At 42.7% G+C, this 26,660-nt stretch overlaps 1 protein-coding gene and 1 pseudogene across 3 annotated transcripts; one reads left to right on the top strand and one right to left on the bottom strand.

Moving 5' to 3' along the window:
- Positions 1-235: 235 nt before the first annotated feature.
- On the top strand, positions 236-18,974 carry LOC112223162 (F-box/LRR-repeat protein 4). Of its 3 annotated transcripts, XM_024386186.2 has the most exons (10): positions 245-391; positions 1,516-1,584; positions 5,084-5,363; positions 5,538-5,880; positions 8,042-8,378; positions 9,530-9,774; positions 10,196-10,409; positions 16,224-16,295; positions 16,466-16,778; positions 17,021-18,974. In XM_024386186.2, the coding sequence occupies exons 3-10, from the start codon at positions 5,210-5,212 to the stop codon at positions 17,182-17,184; spliced, it is 1,842 nt and encodes a 613-aa protein (XP_024241954.1). In that variant the 5' UTR covers positions 245-391; positions 1,516-1,584; positions 5,084-5,209; the 3' UTR covers positions 17,185-18,974. The 3 variants fall into 3 exon arrangements, with proteins under 3 accessions (XP_024241953.1, XP_024241954.1, XP_024241955.1); XM_024386185.2 differs by lacking the exon at positions 1,516-1,584 and having other exon boundaries at positions 236-391; XM_024386187.2 differs by lacking the exons at positions 245-391; positions 1,516-1,584 and having other exon boundaries at positions 5,253-5,363; positions 5,540-5,880.
- A 2,725-nt stretch (positions 18,975-21,699) lies between these two features.
- LOC112222580 lies at positions 21,700-22,575 on the bottom strand (annotated as a pseudogene).
- Positions 22,576-26,660: the final 4,085 nt, after the last annotated feature.

The following is a 26,660-nucleotide window of genomic DNA, read 5'->3' as shown; positions in this document are numbered from 1 at the left end:
TGTGTGTGTGTGTGTGTGTGTGTGAGTGACGGACAGCCAACAATGCAGTCCCTCTGCCTTGAGAGGTCAGAGGCAGGTTGTGGCAGGAGAGTGCTCTGTTAGGAGAGGATAAATGTCACACCACTACATTCTCAGTCAATTCTGACAGACAAATGTTTTATTCACACTTTTTTTAAATTCCTGATTATAATCACACACACAACCAGAATAAATATATTTCCAGTACAAAAGACTATAATTCCCACAATGCTCTGCTTCATAGGCATTAATACTCGATGTAAACAGAAGTGAGAACAAAAGTCTGCCGTTTTAGGATTTCTGCTAAAATAATCTCAGATATGGAACAAAGACAGTCTTGCTATATGAATGCTTAATTTGATCTACTGTTAACGTAAGTACATATTAAACCTTTTTATGTTTGTTCTTATTATTGAGTCTGCCACAGTAGTTGGTCGTTTGCTAGCTAGACAAATCATGCTAGCTAACGTTAGCTATCTGGCTACAATATCCACTAACATGTTATTCAGTTACAAACGTCATTATCATGTCTTCTGAATATTAGATTAAGTGAGCATTTGCATCAATTTTAGCTGAAATGATGTTTATTTTTGGTCCACCATATGTCAAGATAATCACAGCTAACCTAGCCACATTCCTGGGTGATTAACGTTAATTAATGTGTGTTCCATGGTTTCTCATTAGCTAGCTATAGTACATCACAAGAACAACTAATTAACGTAACAACAACAACAACGACGACGACGTAACAAGCTATATCTGGCATTGCTGCAATGGCATGTTCTTTTCGCTAGTTGACAGATGTTTGGGGTAGGGTTAGCTTAGCTAGCTATGTCAAGAATTTGTGGAAACTAAAGGGATTCTAGCTACAAAAATTGTCTGGGGTGGGGGTAGGCCCACGGAGAGGGAAGTAGAGGAAAGATCATTTGACACACATCTGTGAAGGAACATCTAAAGCTTTGATGTTTCAGCTCAACCTTTAAGTATTGTTTATCAATAATACAACAATTTTACTTTTTGAAGGTATTATCTATCTGGTGCTGAAATGTTTTGATCCTTTTGCCAGTATCTTTGCAAGGAAACTTGCTTTCCAATCTGTTGGTTTGAGACTAAATTCATGTGGTGGAGCAGGCTATAATTTATGATTGCTTTATGACATTGATGTAGCCTAGGCCTAACCAAAGAGGAAGATTGTGTTATTGGAAAACCGAATGGTTAGGCAGGAAGCACGACAGCAGTTCTTCCTCATTTTAGACATGTAACATTAAGCCTAGGCTAGGCGTTTTTGTGTAACACTGAAACTACAGTGTGAACTTCGATAATAACATGAGTGGTGTGATCTCATTGGGGAGTGTTTTGTGTGCTATCTGACCAAAAACTGAGGGGTGTACTACATTTAGCATTTTAGTCGTTTAGCAGACACTCTTATCCAGAGTGATTTCTAGTAGTGAGTGCATACATTTTCAGAATGTGTTTTCTTCATACTGGTCCCTGTAGAACCCACAGTCCTGATGTTGCAAGCACCATGCTCTACCAACTGGCGACACAGAACCACAGAATCAATAAGTAAGCCAGCTATCTAGTTCATTAGAAAAGCTAAACTAAGAAATATGTTTTTGGTTGTTGGGTCAATCAGACCATGCCTATTTCAAGCTCATCTTTAAAAAATAAAATGTAAATGTTTTTTTCAGAATATTTAGACAAGTTAGCTGGCTAACTCATTGATCTTGCTTTGTAGTATATCCCTCTCCTTGAGCCCATTTGCTACATACCTCCAACCAAAGTGACATCATCAGGACTAGTTATCAAGGAGAGTTAGCCCATTTTCTCCACCGTGTGGCAGAGTGGTACTGTAGCAAACATCTGTTCGTTGTGAAGAAACAGACAGCAAACCAAAAAACATACATACTGCTAAGGTAGAGAATAGTTTAGGGAGTAAATGTTATCATAAGGGTTACATGGAGAAAGTCTGACCTCTGAAATGAAAATGGATGGCCCTCCCTCAAGCAAAATATATTTAACCTAAACCCTCCCTGAATGCTTTGAAAAACAAGTGACCCTCCCCTAAACCCCAAATAATAATAAAACAATATGGATAGCAGAGAATATGTCTACCATTTGCCTTCACTTCTTTGACTTTTTGTCCTGTTAGCGTTACATGGCAATGCAGAAATTTTGATAGTGCTCAGGGCTGCGAGCCAGAAGGTTGTGGGTTCACTGTGGAGAAGAGTAGGGGTGGAAAGATCTCATTTATAGTAAAAACATTGGGTGAATCTATCATCGTATTTGCTGGCTTACATTTGTCTGCGTGGGTAAGCATACTCTGTCTGGGCAGGCCTAACTTTTGAAAGTACCAAGCTCAGATTCCTAATTACGCCTCAGATTTAATTATTAACAGGGACAGTTTCTGTAATTTGTGTGGTATTAAAATGACATAGAATGACGTGGAATTGCATGCCAAATCAGTGTGTCTTGTTTGCAACGAAACTGTCCCTGTTAATAATTAATCTAAGACTTCATTAGGAATCTGAGCTTGGTACCTTCAAAAGTTAGGCCTACGCAGACAGAGTAGGTCTACTCACGCATAAAAATGTAAGTTTTAACTGCTGGCTACTCTTCTTCCGTGGCTTAACCTAATGAGAGAAGGTTACAAGTGTTTCCCTAAAAGCTGTCTGGGTTTAAACATATTTTATTGTTCAAAAAGTGAGTAGCTTAATCAAATGATGGTGACAATTAGATTACTTCCCAAGTAAAGTCTAGTTTTTGTTTCTTCGGCTATAGAAGGTTGTAGCTCAGCCTCTGAATGTCAACTAAACAATGATATTCCCATATGCATCCGAGTCATGTCTTTCCTCTGTATTTTACAGCTTGTTTCTAGCATAAAACATTGCGGACCAAAGCGCTGTTATACAGTGCCTTCGGAAAGTATTCAGACCCCTTCACTTTTTCCACATTTTGTTACGTTACTGCCCTTATTCTTAAATAGATTAAATTTAAAAATCCTCAGCAATCTACACACACTACCCCATAATTACGACGCAAAAACAGATTTTTAGTAATGTATTAAAAATACAAAAACGGATACCTTATTTACAGTAGTAATCAGACCCTTTGAGCTCAGGTGCATCCTGTTTCCATTGATCTTCCTTGAGATGTTTCTACAACTTGATTGGTGTCCACCTGTGGTAAATTCAATTGATTGGACATGATTTGGAAGGGCACACACCTACCTATATAAGTTCCCGCAGTTGACAGTGCATGTCAGAGCAAAAACCAAGCCATGAGGTCGAAGGAATTGTCCGTAGACCTCTTAGACAGGATTATGTCGAGGCACAGATCTGGGGAAGGGTACCAAAACATGTCTGCAGCATTGAATGTCCCCAAGGACACAGTGGCCTCCATCATTCTTAAATCAAAGACGTTTGGAACCACCAAGACTCTTCCTAGAGCTGGCTGCCCGGCCAAACTGAGCAATCGGGGGAGAAGGGCCTTGGTCAGGGAGGTGACCAAGAACCCGATGGTCACTCTGACAGAACTCCAGAGTTCCTCTGTGGAGATGGGAGAACCTTCCAAAAGGACATCCATCTCTGCAGCATTCCACCGATCAGGCCTTTATGGTAGAGTGACCAGACGGAAGCCCCACCTCAGTAAAAGGCACATGACAGCCCACTTGGAGTTTGCCAAAAGTCACCTAAAGACTCTGACCATGAGAAGCAAGATTCTCTGGTCTGATGAAACCAAGATTGAACTCTGGCCTGAATGCCAAGCATCACGTCTGGAGGAAACCTGGCACCATGCCTACTGTGAAGAATGGTGGTTAATCATGCTGTGGGGATGTTTTTCAGCGGCAGGGACTGGGAGACTAGTCAGGATTGAGGCAAAGATGAGCGGAGCAAAGTATAGAGAGATCCTTGATGAAAACCTGCTCCAGAGTGCTCGGGACCTCCAACTAGGGCGACGGTTTACCTTCCAACAGGACAATAACCCTAAGCACACTGCCAACACAATGCGCGAGTGGCTTCGGGACAAGTCTCTGAATGTCTTTGAGTGGCCCAGCCAGAGCCCGAACTTGAACCCGATCGAACATCTCTGGAGAGACCTGAAAATAGCTGTGCATCCCCATCAAACCTGACAGAGCTTAAGAGGATCTGCAGAAAAGAAATGGGAGATACTCTCCAAATACAGATGTGCCAAGCTTGTAGCGTCATACCCAAGAAGACTCAAGGCTTCAACAAAGTACTGAGTAAAGGGTCTGAATACTTATGTAAATGTGATATTTTCGTTTTTTATTTATTTTTTATTTTTTATAAATTAGAGAAAATGTCTTAACCTGTTTCTTTGTCATTGTTTTTTTCCCCAATCAATTTTAGAACAAGGCTGTAACCTAACAACGTGGGAAAAGTACTTTCCGAAGGCACTGTTTTAAGACGACAAAGACGGCCTCTGCTTTTTGACATTTTCTTTAATAAAAGGCAGGCTTATGGCACCCTCTCATACCCCCTCAATTTGAGTCTTGGATTTAACTTAACAGCCCTTCACTGACATGGAGGTAGGCTATTTAAAGAGTGCATGGTGGGTGGAGTAATTGAACAACCAAATCTATGGACATATCAGCCTATAGCCTAAATCTTTCTGTCAAACCGGTAGGCCTACCTTTTATTTCTTAAATAGGAAGAAATAGGCACCAACACAAAGCCCTCTTGTTCAAATTAAGATTGAAATTAATTATGCAATTATTGATTGTGCCACAATGCTTCAAGTTTCAGAACCACAGTGTAAGTTACTTGAATCTGGCTTATTGTGAGGTCAAGAACTCAATAACATCATGAGCAAGAAACATTTAGTTTTTAATCAAATCTATTATTGTAATAGCAAGCTATAAAGTTGACTTCGATCCATTACTTAGACAGATACATTTGCTTATTTGTGAAGAATTTGTGAAGAAAAAAAAGAATATGCCCAAGGTTTTACTACTAGCACTTGAAGATCAATGGGGAATCTTTTTCTGTCTTGCTTTTCTAACTCTTGCCTTGTGTGTCTTTTTGTCTCTTTCCCTAACCCACAGGTCCTGTATGTGGCTAGGCCTGTAGCCTGCGCTGTGTTGATCACGACCTCCCGAGCCAGGCGGGCTTCTGGGGCCTCATCCCACAAGCCACACCCAGCCCACTGCTCCCCTGACCCACTGTTCCCTATGCTAACCCTTCTGAGCATGTTTTACTATATCTGTCTGCGGCGCCGGTCCAGGAGCGGAACTCGGGGTGAGGCGCTGACCAGCAGGCGGGCCGTGGAGTCAGGCCAGCGGGCCACCCTGCCCATCAGTGTGGAGGTGGAACAGTATGCCAAAGGTATAATCTTTCACCTGCTATTGTGCCCTTGAGAAAGGCACTTAGTCCAACCCCTTAAAATAGCTCCAGGTGTGCTGCACTGGAGCTGACACTGTGCTCCTCCCAAAATGTGTGTTTGTGTGCTTTTGTCTGGTGGATTGGGATCAGATGGACTAACCTTATCCTATCCTATAGAGGTGCTGGACTTCAGCTCCCACTACGGCAGTGAGAACAGCATGTCGTACACCATGTGGAACCTGGCCGGCATGCCCAACGTCTACCCCAGCTCTGGGGACTTCACCCAGACGGCCGTGTTCAGGGCCTACGGGACGTGGTGGGAGCAGTGTGCCAGCGCACCTCTGCCCTTCCGCCGCACGCCCAAGGCCTTCCATAGCCAGGACTACATCGAGCTGGCCTTCGAGGAGCCCGTCTACCCCACAGCTGTGGAGGTGCTGGAGACCTACCACCCGGGTGCCATTGTCCAGATCATGGCCTGCTCCCTCAACCCCTTCTCTCAGAACCCTCCCACAGACGTCAGGTAAGGATCAGTGGTGGTGTGGGACTCGGGTTGTAGAAATGACAAAGTAGTAGTTTGACAAATCTTCTATTGTGAAATCTCTGCTTTTCATCCATAGCCACTTTCACACCTTCCCTATATACCACCCTGCATCCCACTGCTGGCTTGCTTCTGAAGCTAAGCAGGGTTGGTCCAGGTAGGTCCCTGGATGAGAGACCAGATGCTGCTGGAAGTGGTGTTGGAGGGCCAGTAGGAGGCACCCTTTCCTCTGGTCTAAAAAAAAAAGATCCCAATGCCAACGGGCAGTGATTGGGGTTTTTCGAATGGGATGTTAAACGGATGTCCTGACACTCTATGGTCACTAAAGATCCCATGACAATTATCGTAAGAGTAGAGGTGTTCACCCTGGTGTCCTGGCTAAATTCCCAATCTGGCCCACATACCATCACGGTCACCTAATCATCCCCAGCTTACAATTGGCTCGTTCATCCCCCCCCTCCTCTCCCCTGTAACTATTCCCCAGGTCGTTGCTGTAAATGAGAATGTGTTCTCAGTCAACTTACCTGGTAAAATGAAGGTTTAAAAAAAATATATACCGTAAAACTTAAGTTAATAGCCGGAGTGTTCGTTTACTTCAATCTCTCAACACAACCGGTGCGTATTATGAGACAGGCTTCTATTTGAGTCAGTCGTCTATTTCCTTAATGCACACAGCGCTTGCTCAATACAATTTTGAAAAGACTACCACATTGTTTGTTGTGACCATTATAATAACAAATCTATCGCAGGTCAGACTTGCAAAGACTAAGCTGCCTATCATACACCCCAATTTCGCCATTCAGCACCATGGAGAGCGGTACCGGTATTCACAAGCCGTGTTTTCTTTTTGGTGGCGCCATGGCTAGCATCGATGACAGCATTTTTAAAGAATGTTTTTAATGCACATGACTGTAGGAATATCAAAGCTGTGTCCATGGTAACCTCAAACAATTCATTTAGACCCAGCGTTTATTTGAAACAGGCTGAAATGTGTGACGATGCCCGACTATTAAAAGGGACAGGCGGCTATTTGAGACACCGTTTAATTGGAGTTATAGGCATCAGGATATGTAACAGACTAGCGTGTGTGTGTTTACAGTCAGTATTTGTGTGTGTGTGTGAGCAAATTAAGGACTGATTGGGCATAGAGTGAGTGTGTGCATAGTCTGTGCAAAAATAAAATGTAATACAAGGTTCAATGCAGATAGTCCATGTAGCCATTTTGTTATCTGTTTAGCAGTCTTATGGCTTGGTGATAGAAGCTGTTCAGGAGCCTGTTGGTGTCATACTTGTTGCTCCGGTACCAGTTGCCGTGTGGAAACAGAGAGAACAGTCTATGGCTTGGGTGCCTGGATTCTTTAACAATTATCCGCGCCTTCCTTTCACACGGTCTGATATAGAGGTCCTGGATGGCAGGGAGCTCGGCCCCAGTGATGTACTGGGCTGTCCGCACCACCCTCTGTAGTGCCATGCGATCGAGGGAGGTGCAGTTGTCAAACCAAGCAAGGATGCAGCCAGTCAAGATGCTCTCAATTGTGGAATGGAGTTTTTCTATTAATTAGTTAATAGACCAATAAGATAGAGTTCCAAACCTCTCTGCCAATAACAGCTAGTTTTCAGTTTCCCACTCCCCACTCAGACCACTCTGACAGTCCTAGAAAAAGTATTGCTTGAGAAACTGCTCTTTGCTAAGAAACTATTTTGTTTGTTATCAATTAAAATGGTCAAAAGAAATCACAGTAAGGTACTTAATCTCAATATCAAATCATTTATGTGTAACAATTAAAACAGCTGCATTGGACCTTTTTAAGGTCATGGGTGCACATTTCTTATGTTATTTTTACAAATGGGTAGTCCTGGGACTCTAACCCATGCCTGGCGTTGCAATCGCATGCTCTAATAACTGAGCTACAGAGGACCACAACTAAATTCGTGTTTGTACTCTATGGGCTGGTTTCCCGGACACAGATTAAGCCTAGTCTCGGAATAAGAAGCACTTCCACTTAGATTCTCCATTGAGCACGTTTTATTAGTTCAGGACTAGGCTTAGTATGTGTATGGGAAAACTGCCATGAATGTCTCAGATTAAAGAGTGGTGAGTGTGTGTGTACCTCCTGAGAGGTGTACCTCTGTCTGTCCCCAGGTGGGAGGTGTTGTGGGCTGAGGAGCCCACCAAGGTGCTGACCCCCCAGGCCAGGCAGTTCTCCCCCAGCATCAAGCAGCTGAGCTTCCCCACCAATTTGATCCGCGTGGAGGTCAACAGCTCCCTGCTAAAGTACTACACAGAGCTGGACGCCGTCGTCCTGCGCGGCCAGAAAGAGAGGCCCATCCTTTCCCTTTATAAGATGCCCAGGATCGACATCTGTGACCTGAGTGACAGTGATGAGGAGCTGTCTGACCCGGGAGCCTCCTTCCGACAGGCCGGGGATGGCAAGCACATTAACCTGGGGAATGGATACTTCGATAAACTGCCCTACGAGGTAGGGAGAATACGCTATTAGACACTCAAATATACTACAACACTCGTATATGGCTGCTGGCTGCATTTTCTGTCCACGAAACAGCAATAGTTGCAGGACAATTGCAAGATGCTGTTTTCCAAACAATTCTCGCTTTTGTTTTAAAGATGGACTATGCAGAAATCGCTCCGCCATTTCCTGGTTGCAAAAATGTGAATAGTTCGCCTGATTTCAGTTTGTGACTAAAACAAGCAAGTACAGTGTAGAGAATCATTGTACCATCTAAACCGCTATGAAAAATATTTTCCATAACCAAAAATATTTTATATTCAGCTGTTTGAAACTGGTGTACAAAACTGAAAGTAAAATATGCAGAAGTGAAACTTAATGGAATAGAAATAGCACACATAGAACAGATATAATGCTTCTTATACTTGCTTTTAATGAGAATGACAGATCTATAACATGTGATATAGATTTTTTTTTAATGTGAATTCGGTCGGGTTGCCCAAAAAGTGACATATTGCAGCTTTGAGTGTAGTCCTATCTACTGAAAATGTTTATGCTTAGGATATCTTGGGCAGTTTTTGCACTTTGCGTGGACTTAATTGGACAAAATATATCTCCCATAGACCGAAACATACTGGCTTGGACCCATGGAGATATTTGATATTATGCTTAGTAATTTTCATGTCATAAAGACATGTCATATTTTCTAAGACAAGCTTAAAAACACTGGCTATTCTCTTGGTTTTATGTACTACTCTCCAAACCAGTGTGTGTGTGTGTAATACAATATAGCTATTATCTGCTTGCTGATACACTGTGTTCAACAGGGTATTGTTTATTCACTGCACACATACACACATCTATTCTCTCTCTACCTCTGTCTTACTGAGAGAAGCACACATCCATATTGCACAAACAAGCAGTTTCATTGCCACAAGAATATTGCTTTGTGTGTGTGCCACATACACTTTTTTATATTAACCTGCTCTTCCTGACATCATCCCGTCTGTTTACATTTGTCTTGTTTTCTCTCTTGCTTTCCTTATCCCTCTGTCTTCCTCCATTATTTATCTTTCTCTCTCCCTCTACCCCCCTCTCCCACCATCCTCCCTTCTCTCTTATTCTCTTTCTGTAATTATCTCTCCCTCCTTCTCCCCCTGCAGTTGATCCAGCTGATAGTCAGCCACCTGACCCTGCCCGACCTATGTCGCCTAACCCAGACCTGTAAGCTACTCCACCAGCACTGCTGTGACCCCCTCCAGTACATCCAGCTGAGCCTGCAGCCATACTGGGCTCGCCTCAGTGACACCTCCCTGGGCCACCTGCAGGGCCGCTGCACCCTGCTCCAGAGACTCAACCTCTCCTGGACCGGCAACCGCGGAGCCCTCACCCTCACTGGCTTCAGCAGGTGAGTTATGGGATTGGGGGGCTAGAGGATCTTGACGTTTGTGGTTCATTGGTCTCCGTCTTCAGTGTGGCATGTGTGTGCCCATCACATCTGTTGATTTCAGGGTGAGGAGCCATCTGTGTAAATATTGGACTATAAATTGTACCTTTCTGTATTTTACTTGTGCTAAAATCTTTATTCTACTGAGCCATTTACTTTATGTTCATATTCGTACCTTTTATTATTTATTGTTGTTGCATTGTCGAGAAGGAACCTGCAAGTAAGCATTTTTTAGTTGGACGGCGTATACCATGTGTATCCCGTATATGCAACTAATAAATCTTGAGACTGAAACTAACATAAAGTTGTCAAATCCGGAACTTCCCTGTTAATATTGTGTTGCCACGCCACAACACCGGTCTGACTTCCTCCTCCCCCTCAGCTTCATGAAGGCATGTGGCGGGAGCCTGGTGTGTCTGGAGCTGTCGTGTTGTCACTTCCTGAGTGAACCCTGTCTGGAGGTCATCTCCCAGACGTGTCCCGGGCTGCAGGAGCTCAACCTGTCCTCGTGCGACCGCCTCCACCCCCAGGCCTTTACACACATCTCCAAGCTCACCCAACTGCGCCGGCTAGTGCTCTACCGCACAAAGATAGAGGTACAGTGCCTTCTGAATGGAACCCTGGACTTATTCCAGATTTTGTTGTTACAGTCTGAATTCAAAATTGATTAAATAAAAATAAAAAATCACCCATCTACACACAATACCCCATAATGACAGTGAAAACTTTTTGCAAATGTATTGAAAATGAAATACAGAAATATCTCATTTATATAAGTATTCACACCCCTGAGTCAATACTTTGTAGAAGTACCTTTTGGCAATGATTACAGCTGTGAGTCTTCCTAGGTAAATATCTAAGCGCTTTCCACACCTGTATTGTGCAACATTTGCCCATTTGTTCCTTTCAATATTCTTCAAGCCATGTCAAATTGGTTGTTGATCATTGCTAGACAACCATTTTCAGGTCTTGCCATATATTTTCAAGTAGATTTAAGTCAAAACTGTAACTCTGCCACATTCACTGTCTTCACTGATTTTGCCTGTTGCTTAGCTCCGTTCCATTTGATTTTTTTTATCCTGAAAGACTCCCCAGTCCTTAATGATTACAAGCATACCACCACTATGTTTGAAAATATGGAGAGTGGTACTCAGTAATGTGTTGTATTGAATTTGCCCCAAACATAACACTTTGTATTCAGAACAAAAAGTGAATTGCTTTGATACATTTTTTGCAGTATTATAGTAGTGCCTTGTTGCAAACAGGAAGCTTGTTTTGGAATATATTTATTCTGTACAGGCTTCCTTCTTTGCACTCTGTCAATTAGTTTAGTGTTGTGGCATAACTACAATGTTGTTGATCCATCCTCAGTTTTCTGCCATTCAACTCTAACGTTAACTGTTTTAAAGTCACCATTGGCCTCGTGGTTTCCTTCCTCTCCGGCAACTGAGTTAGGAAGGACGCCTGTATCTTTGTAGTGACTGGGTGTATTGATACACCATCCAAAGTGTAATGAGTAACTTCACCATGGTCAAAGGGATATTCACTGTCTGCTTTTTTTCTTTTTCCCATCTCCCAATAAGTGCCCTCCTTTGTGAGGTATTGGAAAGCCTCCCTGGTCTTTGTGGTAGAATCTGTGCTTGAAATTCAGTGCTCAACTGAGGGACCTTACAATTATCTGTATGTTTGGGGTACAGAGATGAGGTAGTCTTTCAAAAATCATATGAACTTTTACAACCCAAACGGCCGTCAACGGCCTTTCTTTAAATTACTGTAACGCCACGAACGGCCTTGTTTTTCTAACAATATCTCTGTCAATATTGAAAAATGAACTTTCTAACAACCTGTTGTCGTAGTGCCGTGGCTGTTGTCATCAACCGGAAACAGGGTATGCTGTCATTTTTACTTAAAAAAAAAAACTTCATTATTGAATATGACATCGCAGAAGCAGACATGACTTTTCACTGTGAAAGAGGCTTTATCTATGTTGGTTGGTGATCCGCACACGTCCTTGCTCTTCGAAAAGTGATGATGTCGAGGTGAGTGAAATAAGTAAACAGCAGTTTGGTGTCTTCAATGTTTGCTGTGAAACTTGGGGAATAGCTCACAGATTAGTAAATCATCATTTGGTTGCACATCCGTGCCAGTGGTCAAGCTCGAATGATTGCTCTCTATCTCATGGAAATAGTTGCAGTGTTTAACGTTAGCTGTATATAGTCAACTAACTAGTTGCTTGTCTTCTCTTGTTTCTACCAATGTAATTATATGGAAACTGCTTGCTACAGCTAATTAGTTCATCTGTCAGGCAAGAAAAGTTGTGTGTAGCGGTACATTTGGACGGCGCTCACGAAACGTCAACCTCGGCTGTCACTTTCACTACTACAGACAACCTGCTAACTAGCCACTGCAATGAAGGCTAGAGTAAATTGTGTTTATCTGTCGGTCTTAGGTTATGGTTTGCTAGGTGCAGATAGCCAGCTAACACGTTGCTTGTTTTGTCCCGTTTCTACCGATGCAGTTCATTTGGAAACTGTCCCAGCTTCGTAACAAATCGCCTAACATTGGTGAACTCTGTAGTTAGTCTCAGGCAAAAAAGCAGGAGTTGATTGGAGGAGAGAGAAAGTGTGTGTGCGTGCATGTGTGGAATGGGAGGCGTGTAGCTAACTTTATCACACAATTTATTATGGACACCCCTTATTAGGAAGAGTGTGTGTAGAGGAAGGAAGAGCGAGACGGGGAGAGAGATTATGTTCCTGACTACAATTGTATCCTATTTGTTGCTCCTCTCCTCTCCCTCTGTTACTGTTCTTCCAGGTCAGTGAAAGTGAGGGAAGTGATGTGGAGAGTCAGGGCTCAGCAGTAAAAGGCAGGGAGGAATAGGAGGGAGAAATAATTGGAGGGATAGAGATGTGAAGAGGAGGGAGACAAGAGTAGAGGGAGAGGGGGCACACCCGAGAGGGGAGCCTACACTTCCATGGCGTGTCTACCTTAAGTCCCACCATTCACCCTTGTACCACACAGCCTGGGCCTAAAGTGACAGTGGCATGGGTTTTGGAGTTGTTTTTAAAAGTAGTAGGAACTTCTATCTGTTCCAGAGCTTGTAATGGATTACAACAAGAACGTTGGCGGGGTTGACCATCTTGACCAACTGAGGACCTATTACAATGTTGGACGCACAGGTAGAAAATGGTGGACGTATGTGTTTTGGGGGATGCTCAACATTGAAGCGTACATTTTATGAGGGATCCTGCAAAGGCCCCTTCCCAGAAAACACAGGCGCTGGTCCCTGAAGGCATTCAAAATGCTGCTTGTGCATTCACTTTGATATTGCTACAGTGGCAGGAAGAGGGGAGACGGGTGTGGCACCAGGGTGTGTGAACCAAGATGTAGCTCATTTGAAAGCAGGTGAAGTTTGAAGGGCACAAGAGAGGGTGTTTTGTGTGTATCCAGAGTGGACGCAGTGTAAAAAATGGGAGATATGTAGAAACCTCCTTTTGGGTGGTCTATGCCACTTTGCAGGATGGGGCCATGCATCTAGAAGTTCCATGTTGTAGGCTAAATGCAAACGCTAAAGTGACAGTGTGAAATATGAATTTGTCCTACAAGTCTTTTGTCTCTGAACAGTTGTTGTGTTTTGTATATTCTCTTTTTCCGTCTCTATCTAATACTTGTTGCATTCACTGAATTGTCAAAGTAGGCTACTATTTCTACATTTTGTGTCAGCCCTGGTTTGTACTAAATCTTATTGAGAGAGGTTACCTACATTTTGAAATACTGTAGGCTCTGAATAGTTGTTTGCATTTCTACAGAAGTAAGAATCATTGTCAATCAAATGGACTACTTTGTGTGTGTGTTTTGAAATAGTTTCTGGATATTGTCCTCTGATCACATTTTGGATAATTTGATTTATTCATATGTAAATAATATTTATAAGTATGGGTTGTGCTTGGTACATTTTTAGGTGAGTAATTTAGTCAGATGTACTGAAATGTAAAACTCTAGGATTTTTTTGTTGTGTTGAGTGTTAATTGTTTTTTGATAGTGTCTTTACACAATGGAAGACAAAATGAGTGTTATTCCCATTGACATGAATGTGGTGTCATAGTTTTAAAGAGCCCAAGCTATTCGATAATAAGTTAACTTGTAATTGTCATTTTGTTCTTTGTTTTGGAGCTATGTCTGTTTGTTTGAAATGTGTGAGAATGAGCTTTATCTTGAAAATTCACTGTAATCTACAGCAGCATTCTAGAATGTATATTGGGGTTTAAAGGGTTAAACACTATTGCACACCATGCAATTTGTGATTTGTTAAGCAAATGTTTCCTCCTGAATTTATTTAGGCTTGCCATGAACAAAGGGGTTGAATAATTATTGACTCCAGACCTTGCAGCTTTTAATTTTTAATTATAATTTGTAAACATTTTGAAAAACATTCCACTTTGACATTATGGCGTATTATGTGTAGTCCAGTGACAAAAAAAATCTCAATTTAATACATTTTAAATTCAGGCTGTAACACAATAAAATTTGAAAAAAGCAATGGGGTGTGAATACTTTCTGAAGGCACTGTATGCTAAATAGGGATGCTAATCGGTTAGCCACCAAAAATGCATTTGACCGGTCATGCTTATCGGTCTGTAGGTTAATTTGCATAATTTACTGGAATTAAATTGGCAAGTGTGTATTTTCGTTAGCCATAATCATGCATCTTACTTATCACACACGTACATCATACAGAGCCTAGTCTGAGGAGCGGAATGGCCTGTCAACTGTCAGACAGCTCGAGAGCAGCTCCTCAAAAAGCTGGTAGCCTACTGGAGTGAAACATCCTTTTATAAGCCCAGTCATTGCCTAACAAATAGCACACGATTGCATTTAGAATTGTTAACTGTTTTGATGGCCACACTAAAAAGAGTTACTGTATTTTTTAAAAATTTGTTAACCTTTTATTTAACTAGTTCAACTCATAATTAACCCGGAATGCTAGGCCAAGCCTCCCATTTGAGATGGGATGAGATGCAGTGCCTTAGACCGTTGTGCCAATTGTTTGAAACCTGAAAGTTTTACTTCCCTGTAACGAGAAAAGTCTTACCCTGCTTCAAAGTAGCCTACCAAAAATCCAACCATAGAAGTGTGGAGGCAATTCTTTTATGAAGACTTCATGCCATTAAACAGCATTTCTCTCCTGTTCTACAAAAGCATGTGTTTTGTTTGAATTTAGTACTAGCTTTAGATCCAATAGTGTCCTCCGCAGTGCTTATAATCAGACTTCAAGTGTGAAAAGGCTTGGCCAACCGATGGTTCAATGGAACACTGTTTCATCTGCATTTTACAGCATTACCGATGTTATTTATATAGATTGTAAACAGTAGTGGGCCGAGTATGGAACCTTGGGGCACCCATAACTTAAGCATGATGCCGGCGCTAACGTTGTGGATTCATTTCCCACAGAGATCACACACTAAAAATGTATGCACTCACTGCATTGTCACTTTGGTTAAAAGCGTTTGCTGAGTTGCATATACTGAGACGATGTTGTAACACAAGTTATGCCTTATCTTTAGGCTAATGCACATGGGTATATTGGCGGTGTGAATGGGTTAAGAGGTAGTTGAGTTTCCTATTAGATGCATGACCTGTGGATGGCATCATTGTGGTTTACGTAGGACTAATTCTCTGCTGTCATCATTTGTAATGAACTCAGAGCTCGGGTCACTGTTCTCGCCCAGGCTTGCTACAAAACCTTACAGAGCATTTCTGAGTGTTGTTTTCATGTTTCAGCCTTTTCCTAAGGCAGACACCATACCGTAGTCTTTCCAGTGCCGTGAGGTTGAGGTCTAGGCTTTCGGGTTGTTTACTGCAGGCAGACTGAACAGGCTGTGTGTGTGTGTCTGCAGTCCTATGTGTCATCCAGCCCTGTTGTCTGTCATTAAGCTGTCGCTGGTATAATTAAATAGTTCTCTGACTGTCAAAAGGCAAAGAAAGAGACCACAACACACACACACACACGTACACGTTCGAGATATTTGCTAAAGCACACGGCACGCACACTCAATTGCCATTCGGTGGCATGTTGACAGTTCCACATTGAAATCTCACCTCTATCCCTGTCTTGCAATGGTGGATAGGTGATAAGCAAATGTATTTATTTACATTTTGAAATGTTATACTACCCTAATACTGTTGTTGTGTGTTTGCCAGACCAAGTCATCTTGGAGAGATATTGAATAACATGGGTAGACCTGTTTTATTGTACTTTTTGAAGTGACACCTTTGACATACATTCCTGAGTCTCATTTTACTGTGTGTGTACAAAAAGGGGTGCAATCATCATATTTTGGGTGAGTTGATAGAAACTTAACTCAACTTCGTGACATTTTCTCTCTCTCGCTTTGTTTATGCTGCTGCAGCAAACAGCCATGTTGAGCATCCTAACGTTCTGCATTGAGCTGAGACACCTCAACCTGGGGAGCTGTGTGATGGTAAGATTCCCCCCACAAATGCACTCACTATCATACCCTTCTCTTGCGCCAGATAGACATTTATAGGATCAGCTTAACTCCTAACCACAATCAAGAATCATGACAATTGATTCAGTCATTCTATGTTAGCTGACAGCCCTGAGGTCACCACCCCTATGTTCTCCTTTCAGATAGACGACTATGACGTGGTGGCCAGCATGCTGGCTGTCCGCTGCCGCTCACTGCGCTCCCTGGACCTGTGGCGCTGCAGAAACCTGACGGAGCGCGGCCTGGCCGAGCTGGCTGCAGGGTGCAGACTACTGGAGGAGCTGGACCTGGGCTGGTGCTCCACACTGCAGAGCAGCTCTGGCTGCTTCCAGCACCTGGCCCGCAACCTGCCGTGCCTGAGGAAGCTCTTCCTCACCGCCAACCGCACCGTGTGCGACTCAGACATTGAGGAGCTGGCTGCCAACTGCCCCGCACTGCAGCACCTCGACATATTGGGTGGGTACTACCTCCCCCTTTCTTTCTTAATCTGTATCTCTTTCTCTCTGTCTCACACAAGTTTATATAAAGTCATTTTATGTTCACACCCGATATTTGATAAAGTATTTTACTTGGAGCGTTTAAAACACAGTATTCACTATTATTTGTCTGTAATTGCCTATCTGGTTAATCTATGTATTTCTGAGTGGTCACATTAATGTTGCTCACTCCTGTGGTATGTTTGTGTTGTTGATTGACAGGCACCCGGATGGTAAGCTCCTCTTCCCTGAGGAAGCTGCTGCAGGCGTGTCCTAAGCTCCTCCTCCTGGACGTGTCCTTCTGCTCGCAGGTGGACGCCCGCATCGTCCAAGAGCTCTGCGGACTCTTCCCCAACGTGGCCATCAAGAAGAGCTTTACCCAGTGACCACGCTCAGCCCCACCCTCACACAGGGGCAGTGACACAGGGACACCAGGGGGAGGTGCTAATTTAGACTAGCGGGGTAGAGTACTACTGGATTTCCAGTGGGTAGAATGAATGGGCCTGATGGCTGAGAGCACTGAGGCCTATTGTAATGTGGACTGAATGGTTAGGAGTGTTGTGTTGTGGTGCCCTAAGCATCAGCTGAACACCTCACCCACACCTCAACACAGTCTCCTTGTGTCAAGCTGCTGAATGCAAGAAAGAGTCTTAAGAGTAAAACTGGTTGAAATCAGGGTCACGGCTGCCAAAGCCACTAGATTTCATCATTGGTCAGCTCGTAACTGACACATCTGGTGGCTGCTTGTCATCTGCCCCCCCCTGTGACGCAGTTAGTAAAATGGGTGACCTCAATGTTGCATCTGAATCTGAAATCTCAGGGTTTTTATTTTGTTTATATTGTTTTTATTTATTTTTGTCAGCGAAACATTTGAGTCCTGTTTGATTTCCACTGCCACAGTTTGTTCTGAGACAACATAAATTATGGGAGTTCATAAAAATTACATTTGGCACTGATACTGAGACAAAACATTTTTGGGGTGTATTTGATGTTGAATATTGTGCAAATTGTATGATTGTAAAATTATATCACTTTCCTTAATTATTTATTGATCTTGTAGTATATTATTGCACATCTCCAATGCTACGAAGCATTTCCTTTAAACTGAGACTCAGCGATACGAGCAGCAGTGTGAAACAAAGCTATTGAGGAATAAACGCTATACAATAGGCTGTACTTGTGAGCACCCACATTCCCACACAGAGCGTCTTCGCATGTGCATGGGAGGTCGTTTCACTCTCCTGTACATGTTCTAGTCGAGGGGCAACTACTGCGGAGTAGATTAGCCTCTCTTATCCCCTCTCTTCACTATCTTTGTTGTTGTGGATATCGGCCTGATATCGGCCCTACTGAAATTTGTATAGCTGAATCTACCTTTATGCAAAACCTGAAGTTTCATTTTGAGCACATGCTAGCTAGTATGTGAAGTATTTTTGTGCCTTATATTCATGACTGAATGTGGTGTCTGTGTGTCAGTGATTTGTAATGCTTTGCTTCCTGCCCTCTACCAAAGTTACTAGCAAATCCCAGGTCCCTCACTATAGCTTTATTTGACCAGTGAAGAAACCCATTGCAGATCTGTCATCTTGATTGACACATGCAAAGCCATATTTATTTGAAACAGAATCTTATCTCCATCTTTCAATTCCCTTTTTATTAAGTGGCAGTTTATGTGAGCGTCTGCTTTTTGGATGACGTTTTCTTTTATCTGTGGAAACGTGGTCTGGTCGCACTCAAATCACTAAAGTAACCTGCACAGGCAAACTATTGAAAAACATATTCATGTTAACACTCGTACAACGAACACGCACACAACAAACACACACAATCTGTCATCCTGCTACACCTCTCCTTTGTCCGGTCACTAGTTGACCAAAGTCACCACAATTTTCACATTGTAATGCTACTTTTATTTAAAGGCATTTATTTATGTGGACCTGCTATTTTTTGCAGTGATTGACCTTTCCCAGTTAGTTTTGGATGTGTGTGTGGTCAAACTTTGTGCCATTTGTAAAAACTTTAGTAATGTACCCTTAACTAAGTGTGAATGTCAGGTGTGGTGTCATCAAGATTCGCTGGCAAATACCCGCTCTAAAGTATTGAAAAAAGGTTGCACCTCTACTACGACAAAACTGGGTGCTTTCATTTTAAATAAACAGAAGGTTGATGACTGAGACTACATATTTATCCACAACTGTATATCCATTGAAATGCCAGGTTTGACTGCCTTGTATTTATGGCTCATAGTGTACATTGTGCTGACATTACACCACCTTGTTTTGATCACTCTTTAAATAGAAAGTGTTCTCTGGCTTGTCCCTTGTAGGATAATTCTTCTTGGAACCATTTCACCCAACAACGAACCCTAAAATGACAAGTTTCTTTACATGAAAAAGGTTTGATGTAGAACCCTTTTTTCTGAGGTGCCTTCTCATGAGCGGTGACTCAACAGAAATAACTATACGGAAGGGTAGGGGTAGAGTCTTCTTGCCTTACGACTCAAACTGATTTTTTTTGCTGACGCTCTTTCGTTTGCTACGAACTTCAGTCTGAGATTGCCGTCATTGAAGTTGTTTGTGGTGATGTCAAATTGAGGGGTGTTGTACCAAACAAAGTAATCAGTGATTGGATCACCTCTAACCAATCAGAGTAACCAAGCCATTGACACATTTTCACCCATTTACCCATCGGCTTTACACACGTGTGTTCTGGCTCTTTGCTCAGCCCATCGGTTTCTGGGACCAATCAGAATGGTTAGAATGTTTTTTCTGTTCTAGAAATTATCATGGAGTTACTCAGATCCAGACTCATTGCAGAGAAGGAACTAATGTCTGTGGGCGTGGCAAAGCATTAGGCCAGAGCAAGGAGTTTGGGTAGCCAGGCAAAGGGTCATCTTGTGTTTTTGGAACAACTAGAGGCCATTAGTCAGGTTGACTGGAAGTTCAGCATTAGCCTTAAGCCTCTGCCGTTTTACTGCCTATTAATACTACAGGGAGAAGTGACATACTCTTGTCTCCTTAATTGCCTTTTAATAAATAGTTTGTGCCCGGTTTAATGATGTATATTGTGGCCCTGTAATGTGCCCTAATGATGGAGAACGAGGCGGCTGCCGGTGAAGTATTCATTTGGACTGCCTCCCCGATGATTACTGATCCGCCACTACCACCGCCGCTGCCTGTCCCCCCCCCCACACAAGACGTGATTCATGGAGACTTTCTGCTCGATGCAGCGGCTTGATTTTTCACTGTCATGCTCTACTATAATCCTAATGCATCCGTAGGGGATCCTCAGCAATTAGTTTAGCTTGTATTTGTTTTGCAAGAGCCAGGCCAGATGAATCTAGAAGTAAAAAGTCTGGATGAAATTATTGCCTCTTAAATTAAAAGTTCTGAAGTCAATTTTTTTTTAACCCTAAACAAGGAAGGAGCAGATGTGAACTTTCCCAACAGATGATGTTGAACTATTGTGGTTACTGCTGGTCTAACAAGCAAATATCTAAGCATGGCATAATGAGAGCTTTCACACTACTGAGCCGAACCAAACCAAGCTTGGCCTGGTTACGGATCCATCATAGTTGCTGGAACTAGGTGGAAAAGGTCAGATCTTGTTGGCACACTTGCGTGAAAAAGCAGTGCATGCGGTCAGTGATGTCACTGTTGGAAATTTCCCTCTGTCCAAGCTATAGTTTTTTCAGAAAGGTGGGGTTCCTTTGATGTTCAATTTATGGTTTCCACTAGTTACCACAGCCAGAAATGGGCTATATATGATTTTATGATTTATAATACATGTTTCTGTAGGTTGCCAAACCTTTTGTAGTTTTTTTCAGACACAATTTAAACACAAATGTTCAAATTAAGATTAGACATTGTTATGCAACATAATTACATTATTAAACAATTCCGCAAACATAAAATAACAGTATAATCTCTTGTAGGCAGATTCTGCGTGTAGACCAAAGAATCAGTTGGAACTGAATGGGATGCTTGAGATGACAAGCAGCAGAAGTTCTGCTATTTTGTTATTAGGATGTTTTAGGATTGGGCGAAGGCAGTGCTTAAACTGCTTCAATTCAAGTGCTTTGCGCATGGGAGGGGGGTTGCTTTGGCTTTGGGAGAAATATATTCAGATTCTCTTTAGCCGAAATCCGCATAGATGATGTTTTGACAGTGTCAGAGGTGGGACTACTTTTGAGCTGTCAAATCCAGAAGCGGCTCCCAGCGTTATACCTAAAGCAGACATTGCCATTGGCTGCACCAAGTCACTTTAATAAAGAGAAATGCCATACAGCCATGTTTACAAGTCCGAACACTGGAATGTGAATTTGTATCTACACCTCGATTAGGCTGATGGAAATCCTCATGATCACATTTAATGATTTTCAATTTGAGTGTCATTATTTCTATATAGCGTACACTTTCACGTTCTGAACTTCCAATGCAAGTGGGGTGAGTGTGGCTTCGTGACAATGATCACAAGAGCAGCTCCTTGCCAATTTGACAATTCCAACACAGTTCCACCTCTTACACTGCCAAAACATCAGCTATGCGGGTGTTGGCTATCGCTGGTTAGCGCTTGATCTGATTGAATCTTGGCCTTCGTCTTTGCCGAAACTCTCAACTTCTAACACGTTTTGGCCCAGAAGTTAATCATGCAGCTGACCAAATTACACAATATTTTACTTCTGGGTTAACCGAGATTACATAAATTAACATAATTATTACAAATGACAACGTTGTTTACAAGGACGATCACCCTTAAGCATTGCAAAGTCCAATTGTATGAATTGGAATTCGTAACATATATTTTTTTTGCAGGACGTAACATATATGAAATGAATGACGTTACACACAATTGTGCAACATTTTGGGGGCCCGTTTATACAAAACCTCTGTAGCATCACTTTAAGGGGAGCAGTACCTGCCACAGAAGAGGATGTTTTGAGTATTGTTGTGGCGGATGAAGAACAGAAAGGGGTGGTCTGCTTTGAAGGTACGTAGTATATTTAACATTACTGATCAGGGAGACCGCCTTGTGGCAGCTGCAGCCTTCGGTGCCTTCCTCATTCACCTCTACAAAGGCCTTGTGTACCAACTCCGACATCTCCAGGTTGTTGTTGGGTGACGTACCTGAGAAATTGCTCCTGAACTCTTCAAAGGAGTCCATCATGCCCATGCTGACCAGAACTGCTTTTAGGTCGCAGGTCTTCTCCATCTTCAATCTGGGGAAGTGCATATGTCCCACCTGGTCCATGCAACAAATGTATCATATGTGAGCTCCCTCTCCAGCTTCTCCAGCCCAGTTTGTCCTCTATCTCTTCTGGGAGCATGCTCAGATCACTCCAGAATCTAGCAGTTGACCTCAGGGATTAAGGTCAAGCAGAACATGCTCTCCTGATACATAATTTTCACTGGTTTACTCTAATTTCTTCTCACCTTGAACTGATCTTCTCTGGTGGATCTCTCCTTGAACTCCTTGCCTCACTTGCAATAAATGGCATTCACCAACAAGTTTTGGTTGTTGACAGCTTCCTTTTGCAACCGGTCCTGGAGTTTTCCCTCTGTCTTTTTATCCACCCAGTTAATATTAGCCCTAGCTGCCTCTGCATTGGACTCAAAGTTGACAGACTCTAACCTGGCACCGTAGTACTTCCTAGTTTCACAGAGAAAAGCTTTTGTAAAGGCTTTGCCAGGTTCAGTGCATAGGGGGTAGTGCGTACGGGGCCCAGACAGGAGTTTTCTGAACACCTCAGCTTTGTGGCGGGGCAGGGTCTCTAACATCCGTGCGGCAATATTGCCCCTGGCCCCTTCAAACTGGCGGTTAGCCAGGCTCAGTGTGTATGGGGTTTGTCATTGTTCAACTCAGACAGGAGTTTTTTTTAACCCATCATGGATGTCACCATCAGCTTTGTGGAGGTGCAGCGCCTCTGATATCTGTGTAACAGGATTGCCCTTGGCCTCAAGGAATACCATAGCCGAAGCAGAGGAGAGAAGATGTTTCCTTCGCTGTTCCTCTCGCTGATCTTCTCGAAGAGATTCAGTGAGAATTTGTTGTTTGACATAGACAGAGATGCCATCGTAACTGTTGTGAGCGACAGGGAGGAACTGAAAATGAACTGGTGTGAGACTTATGGAGCGGGGTGTGGTCTCAAAGGTGAAGAGGAAATGCGTTCAGGTCAAAAGTACAAGGGTGATAATCTTTCTTTCAAAGCAAAGCCCACCGCTGGTGTGCATGGCCAAAGAGCTCTATGTTCGTGTCATTGAACAAATGTAAACGCCTGGAGTTTGCTTAACAGCATTGGCACTTTGATTGGAACTGGTGGTATGGTCAGGTGACATGACAATAGAGCTCTTTGGCAACACGCACCAGCGGTGGGTTTAGCGTTGAAATAAAGAAGCATAAATAAGAAAAGAACCCCATACCTATTGTAAAAAATGGGATCTTTGATGTTATGGGTCCATTTTGGTTCCACTGGTCCTGGGGCCCTTGTTAAGGTCAATGGCATCAAGAACTTTACCCAGTACCGGGACATTTTAACCAAAAACCTGGTTGCCTCTGCCAGGAGGCTGAATGTTGGCCTCAAGTGGATATTCCAGCCAGACCATAGCCCCAAGCACACATCAAAATCCATAAAGAAATGGTTAATTGACCACAAAATGTTGCAATGGCCATCTCAGTCTCCGGACTGGAACCCTAATGAAAACCTGTGATTTGAATTGAAGAGGGCAGTCCATAAAGCACAGAGGAAGGATATCCAGGATCTGGAAAGATTCTGTATGGAGAAAATGGTCTAAGATCCCTCTTAATGTGTTCTCCAATCTCATAAAGCATTTTAGAAAAAGGCTAAGTGTCATTATTCTAGCAAGGGGGATAAAATAACGTAATTGTTTTTTAAATGTAGCATACAATATAGCTAAGTATTTGTATTATTTTATATAGTCTTTTTTTGCTCATCTTTAGAGAGAGGGAGAGAGATTCAACCTAACCTGCCTGAGGGAGGCCTCACCATGACAGTTGTCTGTATGTGACTTTGTGTCCTCTCTGATTTACCCAGCATTGATTTGGAAGGAGACCAGACTGGGTGGGACAACAATGCATGTATACGGTGTAAAGACAGACAAATTGCTAACATCATGCCTTTATTATTATTATATTATATCCATTTTAGATGTGAGAATAAAAAAAGAACATGTAGATCCACCCCCTCCTTCTTTTCAGCACCATATGCTTTTATCTTGACAATTAGGATCATAAGAGACATTGAACCATTAAAATGCTGTTAATGTTTCTGTTGAGGAGACAGCCAGTGAGTGCTTCCCAAATTGCACCCTATTCGCTATACAGAGCACTGCTTTTGATCAGGGACCATAGATAGGGCTATGATCAAAAGTGGGGCACTATATAGGGGATAAGGTGCTATTTGGGACACAGCCAGTGAAATGAAGGCATGTGAGATGGCCATGCTGAGGGATGAGCAGTGCTTTATGCTCTGTGAACAGGGCTGAATAATTACACGCTGAAGGGGAGACATGCTTCGCCCCACTGATCAGCAAAGTTCACGCAAAGTTATAATTAAACAATAACTTGTTTACAAATGAACACACAAACATTTGTGTACTTAAGGGCGCACAGTGTAGTTAGCTCAGATGCGTCTGAGTGAGGTTGAAAAACAACAATGTCAAATGGTGGATTTATAGGAGCTGGTGGAATTATGGGCGCTGGTGAGCCTTTGTCACAGTTATCTAAGGGAAAGAGAGAGAGAGAGAGAGGGAGTGAGAGAATCATCCCACTGGGCACAAACATCTAGATTTGGTTGAGTTGTCAACTAAGGTGAATTCAATGTGAAATCAACAAAACATTTGACCATTTGGATTTAGGTTAAAAGTTGGGTGAAAAAAAATACTAAATTCCAATCAGTTTCCCACGTTGATTCCCACGTCATCACAATGATTTGGAAACAATGTTGATTCAACGAGTTTTTGCCCAGTATTTGACTAAAACGTAATAATTTGAAACCTTTGCTTACATTTGTATATGATCGTGTCTCTCTATTATGTGTGGCAATACTTATGAACAGATATCCAAAATTAAAATCACTTGGAGCTGATTTCCTGGTGTTTTTACAGTATTTTATGTCCAACAATGAAAATTCGAAAAAATGTCAATTGGGGAACCCTGCTGTAGGCTATGTACCTCGGGCATTTACACAATGATCTATACAGTGCTGTCGGAAAGTACTCAGACCCCTTGACTTTTTCCACATTTTGTTACGTTACAGCCTTATTCTAAAATGTATTCAATAAAAACAAATCCTCAGCAATGTATGCACACTACCCCATAATGACAAAGCGAAATAAGGTTTTTAGAGATTTTTTGCAAATGTTTAAAAAAAATTAAACAGAAATTCAGACCCTTTCCTATGAGACTGGAACTTGAGATCCTGTTTCCATTGATCATCCTTGAGATGTTTCTACAACTTGATTGGAGTCCACCTGTGCTAAATTCAATTGACTGGACATGATTTGGAAAGGCACACACCTGTCTATATAAGGTCCCACAGTTGTCAGAGCAAAAACCAAGCCATGAGGTCTAAGCAATTGTCCATAGAGCTCTGAGACAGGATTGTGTCGAGGGACAGATCTGGTGAAGGGTACCAAAACATTTCTGCAGCATTGAATGTCCCCAATAACACAGTGGCCTCCATCATTCTTAAATGGAAAAAGTTTGGAACCACCAAGACTCTTCCTAGAGCTGGCCACCCGGCTAAACTGAGCAATCGGAGGAGAAGGGCCTTGGTCAGGGAGGTGACCAAGAACCCGATGGTCACTCTGACAGAACTTCAGAGTTCCTCTGTGGAGATGGGAGAACCTTCCAGAAGGACATCCATCTCTGCAGCAGTCCACCAAACAGGCCTTGGTGGTGGTAGAGTTGCCAGATGGATGCCACTCCTCAGTAAAAGGCACATGACAGCCCGCTTGGAGTTTGCCAAAAGGCACTAAAGACTCTCAGACAATGAGAAACAAGATTCTCTGGTCTGATGAAACCAAGATTGAACTCTTTGGCCTGAATGCCAAGTGTCACATCTGGAGGAAACCTGGCACCATCCCTACTGTGAATCGTGGGGATGGCAGCATCATGCTGTGGGGATGTTTTTCAGCGGCAGGGACTGGGAGGCTAATCGAGGAAAATATGAACGGAGCAAAGTACAGAGAGATCCTTGATGAAAACCTGCTCCAGATCGCTTAGGACCTCAGACTGGGGCCAAGGTTCACCTTCCAACAGGACAACGACCCTTAGCACACGGCCAAGACAATGCAGGAGTGGCTTCAGGACAAGTCTCTGAATGTCCTTCAGTGGCCCAGTCAGTGCCTGGACTTGAACCCGATCGAACATCTCTGGAGAGACCTGAAAATAGCTGTGCATCCCCATCCAACCTGACAGAGCTTGAGAGGATCTGCAGAGAAGAATGGGAGAAACTCCCCAAATACAGGTGTGCCAAGCTTGTAGCGTCATGCCAAAGAAGACTCAATGCTGTAATCGCTGCCAAAGGTGCTTCAAGAAAGGACTGAGTAAAGGGTCTGAATACTAATATAAATGTGATATTATTATACAAAATATATATGAATTAGAAGAAATGTAAAAAATGTTTTTGCTTTGTCTTTAATGCCATATTGTGTGTAGATGCCCCCCCATCAATATAATACATTTTAGAATAAGGCTGTAAAGTAACAAAATGTGGAAAAAGTCAAGGGGTCTGAATACTTTCCGAAGGCACTGTGTACACTAACTGACTAATAGAAGGTGCTGTGTTGGAGCCACCTTACCTCCATCTTGGCACTCCCCCATCCCCCTACATTTGTTTTTG

The sequence above is a fragment of the Oncorhynchus tshawytscha genome, linkage group LG23, assembly GCF_018296145.1.
Source record: "Oncorhynchus tshawytscha isolate Ot180627B linkage group LG23, Otsh_v2.0, whole genome shotgun sequence".
NCBI lineage: Eukaryota > Metazoa > Chordata > Actinopteri > Salmoniformes > Salmonidae > Oncorhynchus > Oncorhynchus tshawytscha.
Note: the sequence above shows the minus strand (reverse complement) of the source record. Positions and strands in the feature narration are given on the sequence as shown.

Bases quoted from the DNA above. Each gene is read 5' to 3' on its own strand.
- LOC112223162 (XM_024386185.2), top strand. From the start codon at position 5,210: ATGCTAACCCTTCTGAGCATGTTTTACTATATCTGTCTGCGGCGCCGG. The intron at 5,881-8,041 runs GTAAGGATCAGT...GTCTGTCCCCAG, and splicing joins AACCCTCCCACAGACGTCAG to GTGGGAGGTGTTGTGGGCTG. The intron at 16,779-17,020 runs GTGGGTACTACC...GTTGATTGACAG, and splicing joins GCAGCACCTCGACATATTGG to GCACCCGGATGGTAAGCTCC.